This window comes from Triticum urartu, chromosome 5A (genome assembly GCF_056163025.1).
Source record: "Triticum urartu cultivar PI428250 chromosome 5A, HENAU_Tu73, whole genome shotgun sequence".
Lineage (NCBI taxonomy): Eukaryota > Viridiplantae > Streptophyta > Magnoliopsida > Poales > Poaceae > Triticum > Triticum urartu.
This window is the reverse complement of record NC_141877.1, coordinates 18,218,988-18,231,843: the sequence shown is the minus strand read 5'-3', so window position 1 is coordinate 18,231,843 and position 12,856 is coordinate 18,218,988. Positions and strand designations below refer to the sequence as shown.

Below are 12,856 nucleotides of genomic sequence, written 5' to 3'. Positions count from 1 at the left end.
GCGCCAATCATGGGGGGGCCACAGCCCCCCCCCCCCCCCCCCCCCCCCCCCCCCCCCCCCAGCAACACACTAAGCTCCGCCGTTGGCACCATCCATTCCCCCACATCTCCCGAAAGCAGCTCCATAGGAACTGGGCTGATACACAATAGAAGAAAATGTGGTTGAGGTCCTCGTCGACATTACACAGTGGGCAGGTGCCGGTCCCCGGCCCATTCTGTTTTAGAACTTGGTCACCAGAAGGAAGTCTGCCCCTGACCAGTTGCCACAGGAAGATTTTGATCTTTGGCGGTAGCTTAGTCTTCCATATCTCGGTGAGCTCTTCTGGCCCCTGTCCTGCTGCCAATCGGTCATACAAGGATTTAGAGGAAAAAAGCCCCGAGGGGTCAAGCTGCCAGGATGTGACGTCGGTCTGCTCCGACACTTCCGTCTCTGCAATAATGCCCGTGAGCTCATGCCACTCGTCAGCCTCGACGGGACCGAAGGTTCTCCGAAACGTCAATGCGCTGCCAAAACGTCAATGCAATAATGCCAGTGACGACCACGGCAACAGAAATTGTGGGTTGGTTGCAGATTGTGAACAGAGCTGGGAATTATTGCCTATGCGGATGGGGCCCAACCCAATGGTCCAGCCAAAACATGGTGTCGGACACCCTCCCGATCTCTGTCACAATGCCGAGCCGAAAACATGGTTTCAGAGATTGAATTGCCTGCCAAAATTGGGAGCCGCGAGCCTGAGAGCATATAGTGAAGGATTGTCCCCTTAGGTATTTAGCTTTGATAAAATCCAACCACAGGCCCCCATCTCCTTGAACAATGCGCCAAATCCACTTGGTCATCAGGCAAACATTCCTTCTCGTCACAACGCCGAGCCGAAAACATGGTTTCAGAGATTGAATTGCCTGCCAAAATTGGGAACCGCGAGCCTGAGAGCATATAGTGAAGGATTGTCCCCTTAGGTATTTAGCTTTGATAAAATCCAACCACAGGCCCCCATCTCCTTGAACAATGCGCCAAATCCACTTGGTCCTTTGGCATACAAATTTCACTCGACTTGACCATGTGGTACTTCTGTTTTCCGGCCTCACCAAGCGAATGCATCCACAGAATTGATTGTCTAGAAAACGGAAGTATATACCTAAAATGCATTTGCTATAATCGGTGTGAGCAGCAGGCGCGTATTTTATTTAACACCGACTACGACACACTACCATCATTCTACTAGTAGTCCTTAGCAGTAGGTATCTATTGACTATTTGACTGGTCAAGCGTAAATGAACCTGCTTGTTTGGACTTGAAAATTCGTGTGTGAAACACAATGAAATGCAATAATTCTTTCACTAAATAAAGGGATAGCCGTACGCACTTTGATCAGGCTAAATGGATGTTCAAAGTCTGGATGCACCTCAGTGTCAATGTTTAACTTTGATCACTATCACATGTAATAAGTGCATGGATTAAGCTTTGCAAGAATAATTGTCTAGTATTTATCTTGCAAAAAAAGATTTTAAATTACCGATATTTTTAATATGTTTTTAACATTTAGAATAAAGTAAATATTATATCAAAATCATTCATTGTAGACCAAGTATAGTTAAATTTAGCATATACAAACAATTTAAATAAATCTTAGATGTTTCATCGCAGCCGCTAGTTTCACTGTGGACTCAAAAGAAATAGCTTGAGTTGCCACGAAAAAAATCGAACATATTAAAGAGTTGAAAAATGCCACGTTAGAAAAATCTTGTGGGAAGTGGTTGGCTGGATTGCAGCATCGTGCTACCTCGCATCTCTTCGCCAATAGTGATAAAGCTGACAAGTATGTTGGTGGACAGAGGCAGAGGTTGTACCATCGGTGGATAATGAAATTTCTAGTACTGTGTGAAGGTGACTCAAACAAGGTAAATGTTGCTTTTTCTCGGTCAACCAACTAACTCCTAGGGATAACCATTTGATAACATACGTGTCGAAGAGTATGTCATGACACCATAAAAGGTAAAGCACCGAGAATTGGTCAAGTGGCTCAGGAAATGTTCAACACTAAGGTGCTACAAACGATTGTCCTGGTACAATGCACAATTTCTGCTTCCCATCCCTTGCTTGGTAGGTACCGACTGGCTCGACGAGGCTAGGAGAGCAGCTCCTATATGTTGCTTGCTGCCAGGCACCAGATTCTCCAGATCCAGGTGTAAAGTAGTGGACGGTGTGATGCATGTTTAGTCTAGATACTACTTGCTAAACCAGCTGATTGAAAGACTTGATTATCATTCGGCTTGCGCATAGTAGATTCTTTTCTCATAGTTTTCTCGTAGATACATTGGATGATACATGAGCGGTGAGTTTTATGGTTTCTCATAGCATGATTATTTGCATATAGAAATTTGAATACTTTTCTCTATATAGGATTTACATATATAGAATCTACTACCACTTTGAGACCTCGTGGATCGGTGTACGTGTCTTGATCCTTGTACAAGAAGTCCAACATCCATGTCGAATTCACCACTGCCTCGAGGAGCGGCGCTGTGGGCCGCACGGCGGATGGCCTGAGGACCTCCTCAATGATGTCCATCCATGACTCCTCTATGAGCTCCCTGAGCTTTTTGTATGCATCTTCCTTCGCAATGTAGTTGTTCTCCTCCATGCATGCTTCCACCGTTGACATCACAGACCTTTCGCCAGAGCACTGTTCTTGTTCTCGCTGATTTACGAGGGAAAAAGAGGGTCATGTTAACAAAGTGATCACCCGTTCTATTAATACGGCTATGTGCAGCAATGCATCAAATGATGCAGTTACCAGGGTGTCCTTTTCTAGTTAAATAACTTTTCTATTAGTTTACCTATATTGTATGGCAAGTGGTTTGTATGACCAGTTAACTATTATCCCCATTCCAAATTAGATGGTGTTCTAGAAAATATTTTCCCAAACTTCTCTGAGGGGACTGTCTTATTTGAGATTGTTAACTACAATAATATCGTGGGATTTACCATTTAAAACATTTTGAAGTTCAGTAAGTTTATAATTTACAGCAATATATCTATGTTCATTTTTAGAGTCTTAGATACACAAATCTCTAAAACGCCATGTATTAATTTACAGAAAGGGTATTTCAGAATGGAGGGATTACATCAGTTTACTTAATTGGCTTTTAATTGGCATAGATATCATGATGCACACAACTAGGATTTATTATGCTTTTGCATAATATTCACCACCAAACAAAAGCAACAAGCTACAAAACTAAAAGGATCCCAAACTTATCCATGAACTGAAAAAAGCAAATAAAATAAAACATGGCATATATTTTCAGCTGTAAGTGTGTAACCTCGTGTGAAGCCACATCATTGATGACGCGGCCGATGGTGCAGGAAGCTCGCATGATTTTGGGATAGGTCATGCCCCACTCGATGGCGTCTCTGCCCGCTCCTATGACAGTGAAGGCAAGGCATGCAACATGCATGCAGCAACAGCTAGGCACCGAGATCCGCAGGTGCTCCTCAATAGTAACTGGTGTGTCGCTTTCCTCACACCATTTCGCCTCGTTGTAGTAGCATTTTGTAGCATCGATTAGCTGCACAGGCACAATTATATATTTATTTTCCATGGGGAAGTTGATTGTCAACATACATGCATACACATATTTCTTAAGCGTAGCAGATTTTTTTTACGAGCGAACATTAATAAAACATTGAACTGGACGACTCCTTTGATGGGACCAGCATACGTTTTGTGTGGCGAATTCAGGAGTCTGAGGTCAAGGAGGCGTTAAAAAGGATGAAAGAAGGCAAGGCGATGGGCCCTGATTGTATCCCCATTGAGGTGTGGAAAGGTTTCGGGGACATAGCGATAGTATGGCTAACCAAGCTTTTCAACCTCATTTTTCAGGCAAACAAGATGCCAGAAGAATGGAGACGGAGTATATTAGTACCAATCTTCAAGAACAAGGGGGGTGTTCAGAGTTGTACTAATTACCGTGGAACTAAGCTGATGAGACATACAATGAAGCTATGGAAGAGAGTCATTGAGCACCGCTTAAGAATAATGACAAGCGTGACCAAAAATCAGTTTGGTTTCATGCCTGGGAGGTCGACCATGGAAGCCATTTTCTTGGTACGACAACTTATGGAGAGATATAGGGAGCAAAAGAACGACTTGCATATGGTGTTCAATGACTTGGAGAAGGCCTACGATAAGATACCGCGGAATGTCATGTGGTGGGCCTTGGAGAAACACAAAGTCCCATCAAAGTACATTGCCCTCATCAAGGACATGTACGATAATGTTGTGACAAGTGTTCGAACAAGTGATGTCGACACTGATGACTTCCCGATTAAGATAGGACTGCATCAGGGGTCAGCTTTGAGCCCTTATCTTTTTGCATTAGTGATGGATGAGGTCACAAGGGATATACAAGGAGATATCCCATGGTGTATGCTCTTTGCGAATGATGTGGTGCTAGTTGATGATAGTCAGACAGGGGTAAATAGGAAGTTAGAGTTATGGAGACAAACCTTGGAATCGAAAGGGTTTAGGCTTAGTAGAACTAAAACCGAGTACATGATGTGCCGTTTCAGTACTACTAGGTGTGAGGAGGAGGAGGTTAGCCTTGATGGCCAGGTGGTACCTCAGAAGTACACCTTTCGATATTTGGGGTCAATGCTGCAGGAGGATGGGGGTATTGATGAAGATGTGAACCATTGAATCAAAGTCGGATGGATGAAGTGGCGCCAAGCTTCTGGCATTCTCTGTGATAAAAGAGTGCCACAAAAGCTAAAAGACAAGTTCTACAGGACGGCGGATCCACCCGCAATGTTGTATGGCGCTGAGTGTTGGCCGACTAAAAGGCGACATGTTCAACAGTTAGGTGTGTTGGAGATGCGTATGTTGAGATGGATGTGTGGCCACACGAGAAAGGATCGAGTCCGGAATGATGATATGCGAGATAGAGTTGTGGTAGCACCAATTGAAGTGAAGCTTGTCCAACATTGTCTGGGATGGTTTGGGCATATTCATCGCGGGCCTTCGGAAGCTCCAGTGCATAGCGGACGGCTAAAGCATGCGGAGAATGTCAAGAGAGGGCGGGGTAGACCGAATTTGACATGGGAGAAGTCCGTTAAGAGAGACCTAAAAGACGATTGGAGTATCACCAGAGAGCTAGCTACGGATAGGGGTGCGTGAAAGCTTGCTACCCATGTGCCAGAGCCATGAGTTGGTTGCGAGATCTTATGGGTTTCATCTCTAGCCTACCCCAACTTGTTTGGGACTAAAGGCTTTGTTGTTGTTGAACATTAATAAAACATGCTCTTCATAAGTATAGATGATAACTTTTAAGACAACAAATATTATGATATTAGTTTTGTATGTCTTGTGAAACAAAGCCATCAGTTAAGATGAACCATACATCTAGTACACTATTTATGAGTCAAAATATTTTAAATTTTAAATTTATCAAGAGTCTTGATGATTTCATCACTTTTACCTATTTGTACACGCATGCAAGTGGCTCTACATCAATATTCCAGAATGCGATCAGGGGCTTCACGTCATAGTGCTAGTTGCGTTCCATCCATAATGATCATATGCAAGTATTTAATGATTTATATTTCTTTAGTTAAACATGTTCATAGTCTGCATGCTTGTTTCCTTGACTATCCAAATCTTTTTCAATGACCTTCATGGTCGCGAGTACTTTTCTGTAGAAAAACTTCGTGTAACCTGGGAGGTGTTCAGCGGCTTGTTCATCCCACCTAAAAACAATAGAGAGTTGTTCTAGAATTAGTATCAAGCAACACATTAATGGGTTGTTAAAACCACCCAAGCCAACATAGATATATAGAGACCTTTCCATTGCCATGGTGAGGAGCCTGCTTTCTTCTAAGGTGCTGTAGCTGTCGTAAATGTCATCGAATATCGATATAAATGTAAAGAACTTTGTGAGCACTATTCGTCCGTATGAATATTGTGGCTCAAATAAAACTCCAAGCATCCAAAAGTGCATCTCCACCATCCTGTCTCGTGCGAAGCTCAAGTGGTCTTGTAGTTGCAGTCCTTCCCACCACCTGCAAATGAACCAAGAACTTGTATTGTAATGGTACGAGGGATCATATGAAATCCATTTCAAGGGTTGTGTCTGGACTTAGAGTTTAGTGACGAAACAAATTGCACCGAGGGACAGAAGGTGAAATTTTGCCTATATTGTTGGCCCAGTCCCGATGTCGAGTACTTCTGACGATGGTAATACGACCGACGACGAACGACGATGACGAACAAACCTTGCTGACAATCTCGACGAAGTGCTTTACGTCGATACACACCGTAGTGCAAAGCTAGCTTGTACTAGCTAGTCTGCTCCTGATCAATCTTTCCGTAGGCAACACCAAAATCACACGTACGTGCACGGCGGCCAGCCGGCCGGAAACAAACGCACGCACACAAGTATTTGGATGATTGCCACAGGCCCGTCTCGAGCCTGGTGTTTTGCTTTATTGATGTCACGGTGGTATTACAAGCCTAGGGGTACGTACATATATATAGTACGAAAGCTAAGCTATCTAGAGTAATACTACTCCTAGACTAACTCTGACTCAAATACTAATCGGATACATGCTCGTACACGACCCAAACACCGCCAGCTGGGAGGGTATGTCGGGTTTACTTCCAACAATCACCCCCTAAACACGAGGTCGTTACGTCACAGCTCCGACGCCGAGCCTTCTTCGCATCTCCAAGAGCTTCTCTCGATCCAAAGCCTTGGTTAGGATGTCTGCCATCTGATCATCGGTGCAAACGTAGTTGACCTTCATCTTAGCTTCTTCCATGCAGTCCTTTATGTAGTGATACACCGTATCAGTGTGCTTGCTTCTATCATGCCGCACTGGATCTTCGCGCAGAAAACTTTCAGACTTGCTATCAACATTAAGCACCACTTGTTCCAGATCTCGATCCATGAGATCACCGTGTAGCCGCTCTAGCCACACACCTTCACACGCCGCAGTGGCAGCTGCAATATACTCTATTGCATTAACTACGGGTGCTTTACTCTTCTTGTTCAGCTCAAGACGAGGTTTCGTCGGAGCGTCAATTGGATTGCAATATTTCATAGCACAGTTTTTAAGTATCTTCCTTGCGCATGCCTCCTCGCATAGTGTGACCCCTCCGTCTTTTGATGTACCTCTATCCCGGGGTAGTAGCTCAAAAGACCTAGATCATCTATCTTGAAAAACTCTTTCATCTGTAGCTTGAACTTTGCAATCACCTCTTCATCTGCTCCGGTAATTAATAGGTCGTCGACGTAGATGCCAACTAGTAGACGATCCCTTCCTTCACCTCTCTTGTACATTGCATGCTCTAGTGGGGCTTTCTCAAATCCAAGAGAAATCAATGTCCGATCAAGTTTGATGTTCCACTCCCGAGGTCCTTGCCATAGTCCATACAAGATTTTGTGTAATTTCAGTACGTTGTGCTCTTCTTCCTCTTTGATGAAATCCGGTGGTTGATTAACATACACATCTCCTATCTCGCCGTTCAAAACCATAGAGTTTGCATCCATGTGATGTACTTTTCATGATTCCTGAGCCGCGAGAGCGATGAGTAATCTCACCGACTCCATCTTTGCAATGGGAACAAATACTTCTTCGAAGTCCACACCCTCTTCTTGCACGTACTCTTTGGCTACAAACCGCGCCTTGTGCTTCATCCACCCTTCAACATCGTTCTTGACCTTGAATTCCCACTTAAGCTCTATAGTCTTTTCATTGTTGGGAAGATCCACAAGCTCCCACGAATTATTGTCATGGATCGACCCCAACTCTTCTTTCATAGCATGACGCCAACACTCTTTCGTATTTGCGTCCACAAATTCTGCCGAGTCCTCGGCACTTGCTAGACACCGTTGCCCACTCCCTTTCACTTTTGCCGGGTCAATCGTCCGAAGAGTCTTCTCCAAATATGGGTGTAACACCGGTTGTAGCAGTACAGGTGTAGGTGGCGTTGTCCTCGTCTCTTGTGCCTTCGGAGACGACATTATTTGCATGGCTCCTTGTACCTTCAGGAGTAACTCCTCACCGTTTGCTTCGCACATTGCTTTTGGCAAAGCTAGACTTTCATCCCCGGGTACAGATGTTACATTGCCGTTCCCATCTTCTTGCATTATAGTGGCCAAGCATGGCAAAACTGTACGTACATGTGCTGGTAAAGAACCTTGCATATCTCCTGGATCACTTGCAACGTCACTAGGTGTAGATGGCCCTAGCTCACCACGTGAGCCACCAAGCCCTCCTGCTAGACTTGTTTGTAGCCCACCATGGGAGCCTTGTCTTGTGGCTAGGCCACCACACGTAGCTGCCTTGGAGGTTCCTTGTGCAGCACTCGCTGCTGGGTGTGAGGCGCCCTTACTCCGCACAAGGGATCCAGCTTTGGTGCCTGCGGCCGGTGCTTTCGGCCTACTCAGCGAGACACCATGTCCAGTGTTATATACTAGCAGATTTCGTCATAGAGAGTCACTTACAGAGTAAGAGCCCTCAGCTCCTCACAGTACAGGGCTTGCAGAATACTGAAGTCCAGCTTTGCAAGCTCCAAAATGGCCTCATTCCTTGTACTCATTCTCTCATAAACTGAGATGAAGTGTCGCGCTTCAACTCTTCGAGGCCTCCTGAAAAGAGGTGTTTCCAGCGCGCGCCGCACCTGATCGAGCAATATTGATGGTGGAATTGTCTGTTGCTCCACGGCACGCTCGAGATGGTCTTTTGCGTAAGCCATCGCGCTGCTGAGTGTTTCTTCACCATGGGTTCGAACATGGGCAGCGTTGTACACGCCCAAGAGGCTTCTTGTGTCGTTGCACGTAATCTTTCCTTCGTCATCTATGAACTTTAGGAATACATCTGTGGCATTGTCATGTATAGTACATGGTTCTATTAGGACAAATAATTCTAGAAAACCTCACCTACCCACGTCTTTGATATTCTAATTATGTTCGTTATACCTGGTGAAACATTCAATCCCTGTTTCCTGAGCAAATAAAATCGAAGGGCCGCCGTGTGAAGATCGTGGGCTTCATCGCCGGCATCATGAATCCCACACAACAAATCATTGATCTCCGTCCCATAGTGGTAGTCCAAACCAAGCCGCTGTAAAGTATCGACAAGCTCAAGCTTCTGAGGCAGATCAACAGAACCCGAATCTACTATTGTCGCCCTCAGCTCTTCTTTTATTACTTCAGCCTTGTTTTTCATGGAAATACACTGCAAGAGCATGTAACATTAGTACTCACTTGGTGTACGAGGTTATGCTTCAACAGTCCATTTTGCATGAAAATATGTTTCAACAAAAACATACTTCATGATGTGCGTTATATTATCCGCTAAACCTTAAGTTAACTTCTACATTCTGTAAAACGACATCTATAAAGAGTTGTGCAACGGAAGTACTACTAGTTCATCAACCTAGCTCCAACAAGAAGGTACAACACTGGAGTGTGCTGATTAAATTTAGTTCACCTGCGCCGGAGAGAATGGCCTGAAACCAAGGAAGAAGTCCCCCCATACGGTGGGGTGGTGAAACCCGTGGCTGCGCTGGTTGTCGTTCATCGCAGGCGGGTGTGGGCGACGGTGACTCTCCACGGAGGCTGCCATTGCCGGAGAACGTTCGAGCTCAGCTGATCACTTCTCTCTGATAATGTTAAGGTTGGTGATGCATGCCTTGTGAACTGGTTGGCTTTATATAAGAATTAGAACAGGAGAGGCCCCTAAACGGTACACGTGTATAATACTGGAGACACACAGGAACACTGAATGGAAAATTCACGTGATATTGTAACTGTCACTTTCAGTATTGTGGCACAAATGTGCCCATTAATTAAAGTTTTTTATTCGAGAAGTTATGTAGAGGTTTGAAAATTCTAAGACATGTGTCTCTTTCATAGTACGTTGTTCCCTTTCGGCAGGGCCACCCGAAAAGATTCTATATTAGTAACTGGAGGCACTCAGAGAGACACCATGTAAAGTCACATCATCTAAAAAAATTAGATGGTTGGATCTAAAAAACACAATGGTGAACATGATTTCATGCACCCAATAAGATAAAAAATAGCAAAAGAATCAAACAATTATAAAATTTAAGGTTATAAAACTTGATCGAGTGTCTATTCACATGTGAACTTGTGAAGTTTCACGAAGAAATGACATGTAACCATGATATTCTTAACGAAGAAACAAAATCAAACCTTCATATTACTTTAAACACACGAAAACACATTTTTTTGGTTTTTACAGCATTTTTCTTATTTTACTAGTCATAGTGGATGCGTGTGGAACCATGTTCCAAAATTCCATGGCCGTTGGATCTCTAATATAATAAACCTTCCCCGCGAGTTGCTGCATGAATATAAAAATTAATTACAAATGACTTATATATGAAGGAAAAGATCTAAATCATAAGCTAATAATTTGAACATATAAATATTCCGTACTTGCATTCTGTCTAAATCAGGGCATTTCACAACCTTTAGGAAGTAAATAAATTAAATAATTGTCTAATCTACTACATATGTCCAGTGACAAAAATAAACATATTGTTATGGTTTGCATGGGCTGAAGTTGGATGCTTGCATGTTGAGAGAATTAGTGATAATTGAATAAGGTTTGCATGGGCTGAAAAATATTGTTAGTGGATGCTGACGTGACACACTTGGTGAGGTGGATGACTCGCATGTTGAAAGAATTAGAAGTAGTGGGGATCAACTATTTAGGTATTATGAATTATAGATGTGGTTGAGATTCAATTGTGTACGACGTAAACATGTACACACACGTGTGTGCGATCTAAAGAGAACTGGCTGGTGAGGTACTCCCTAGTTTCTTTTTTACTCGACACATAACTTCTTTATTTCTTTTGCGATTTAATCTACGTCCTTCCCATCCAGACCAATTTAGTATATATCAACAAGACTTCTATTGGATAATCAACTGTTGGCCCACAGCCCAGAACGCATTATATGCACTGCATGAGCACATCCGAAGGTAAATTTGCTTATGTAGCAAGTACTTAAGAGTAGAGAGATGCTTGTGGTAACATAACACGCTACCTTAACATAACGAACCCCAATGCAATATGAATCTACATCTTAATAAATGAAGGTTTGCACGATACTACAAATATGTTACTACTCACTATGAAAGTTACTCCCAGCTATGATTAGCCTTATATGGATATATGTGGTTTGAAAATTCTAAGAAATCTATTTCCATGTATGATGTTTGCATGATGTGTGAATAGAACTATGAAGAAAAAATTCTTCAAGTTCCACACTGTCGTGGTGGGCGCACGGCAGATGCCAAAGTATGGCTAAAGAAGGGAGGAGGCTCGAGGGCACCGGTGGGCTCGAGAGACGAGGTTGGCATGAGCGAGCGAGGGACGCAAGACATACCCAGGTTCGGGGCTCTCCGGAGAGATACCACCCCTAGTCCTGCCGAGTGTGGTTTATATGAAGCAGTACAAAGTTGCTTCTAGAGCTGTTTGGAAGAAGAAGGAATGCATGCCAGGGCTTAAGATGTTCCTTCTCCTTGTGTGGGTGTCTGCGTTCTACCGATCGGATCGCCCGTCTGCATGAGGGCTCCTGGGGGGTTTTATAGGTCAACCCCCCAAGGGTACAATGGTAATGTTACAAAGCCATGGGGCTGGGTTGTCATCGTCTGGGAAGCCGGTGCTGGGACCCGCCGGGTGTCAGGGCTCGCTAGGTTATCCGGGCGCGGGCCCCGTGTGCCAGCACGCACTTTTCTTTGTCTTGTCGATCATCACGGAGTGGCCAGGTCGAGTCCGCTACAATGGTGCACCGCCAGGTCGCCATCTGCCGGCGTCAGCAGTGACGATGGGCGCGCTGTAGCCACGACGGCCATGGTTAGCGTGCAGGTGGGGCACTGTTGCCATGCCTTCACCGGTCAGAGGAGTTGGTGGGTCACTGTTTCCACGCTCATCCCTTTAGTGGAGACCTGTCCCATCATACCTTGGATGGGACAGGAGCTGACCCATGGCCGGGTTGAGGAACACGCCACGGGAGAGCTGGCTTGCTGAAGAAGTCTTGGTTCGTAGGTTCAACCGGCTTGCGCCTTCCGGCAAGGCCGGGTAGCCGTCTTGGTTGGGTCAAAGCGTTTGGCCGAGTTGAGGGACTTGGTTGGGTTGAGGAACCTGGCCAAGCGTGAGGCGGCTAGAGGGGCGATGCTGGCCCCGGTGTTTTTGAAAAGGATCCGGATTCCGTTGCCTGCCCGGGGTCCATCCCCCCGACAGTAGTCCCCGAAGCTATGAAGGTCCGCCGGCTTCAAGTAGGAGGGCCTTCGCAGTTTCCCCCTTGAGGACGCGGCTGTTGGTAAATCTTGCAACCTCCGGGTCCGGCAACACCCACTGTGTGCCATCTTCCGGAAGCCGGATCACGGCATCCCGGTGTGGGCGGGAAACTGAGGAGTCCGCCGAATCTTGAAACAATCTCTTGGGCTCGGTGCGGGCACCACGTGGCGCTCGAGAGCCGAAGGGACCTGACAGGCCACACGCGTGACGGGACGCGACGACGAGTTGGGTCCCGTGACTGCGCGCCCTCGGCCCACACACGTGGATTTATTGCGGCGTCCGCGGGTCGGTTGCCATTCTCGAGTCAGTTATTGCGCGTGGTACGTGCGTAGTTGTTGCGGGGAAGTGGGAGGGGCGGGCGCAAACGATCCCACTTCCCCACGTTCCCACCATGGCTTATAAATTGGGAGGAGGGGCCGGCGGAAATCACTCTCACTCACGCTCCCCTTCTTCTTCCTTCTCCTTCTTGCTCTTGCGACTGCTGCGCACCGCGATGCTCCGCCGCTCTTTGAGCAAGACTTC

At 45.5% G+C, this 12,856-nt stretch overlaps 1 protein-coding gene across 1 annotated transcript; it reads right to left on the bottom strand.

The window, feature by feature from the left end:
• Window positions 1–2,392: 2,392 nt before the first annotated feature.
• LOC147967546 ((E)-beta-caryophyllene synthase-like) lies at window positions 2,393–9,627 on the bottom strand. The gene is made up of 7 exons (XM_087525329.1): window positions 9,493–9,627; window positions 8,979–9,237; window positions 8,505–8,877; window positions 5,839–6,057; window positions 5,616–5,745; window positions 3,324–3,569; window positions 2,393–2,698 (listed from the first exon to the last, which is right to left on the bottom strand). The coding sequence occupies exons 1-7, from the start codon at window positions 9,625–9,627 to the stop codon at window positions 2,393–2,395; spliced, it is 1,668 nt and encodes a 555-aa protein (XP_087381455.1).
• Between the last annotated feature and the right edge of the window lie 3,229 nt (window positions 9,628–12,856).

What these genes read in the sequence shown, in the direction of transcription:
- LOC147967546 (XM_087525329.1), bottom strand. Translation starts at nt 9,627, where the DNA reads ATGGCAGCCTCCGTGGAGAGTCACCGTCGCCCACACCCGCCTGCGATG. An exon ending in CTCACCATGGCAATGGAAAG is followed by an intron (nt 5,746 to 5,838) that starts GTCTCTATATAT and finishes TATTGTTTTTAG; the next exon opens with GTGGGATGAACAAGCCGCTG. An exon ending in ATGATGTGGCTTCACACGAG is followed by an intron (nt 2,699 to 3,323) that starts GTTACACACTTA and finishes CTCGTAAATCAG; the next exon opens with CGAGAACAAGAACAGTGCTC.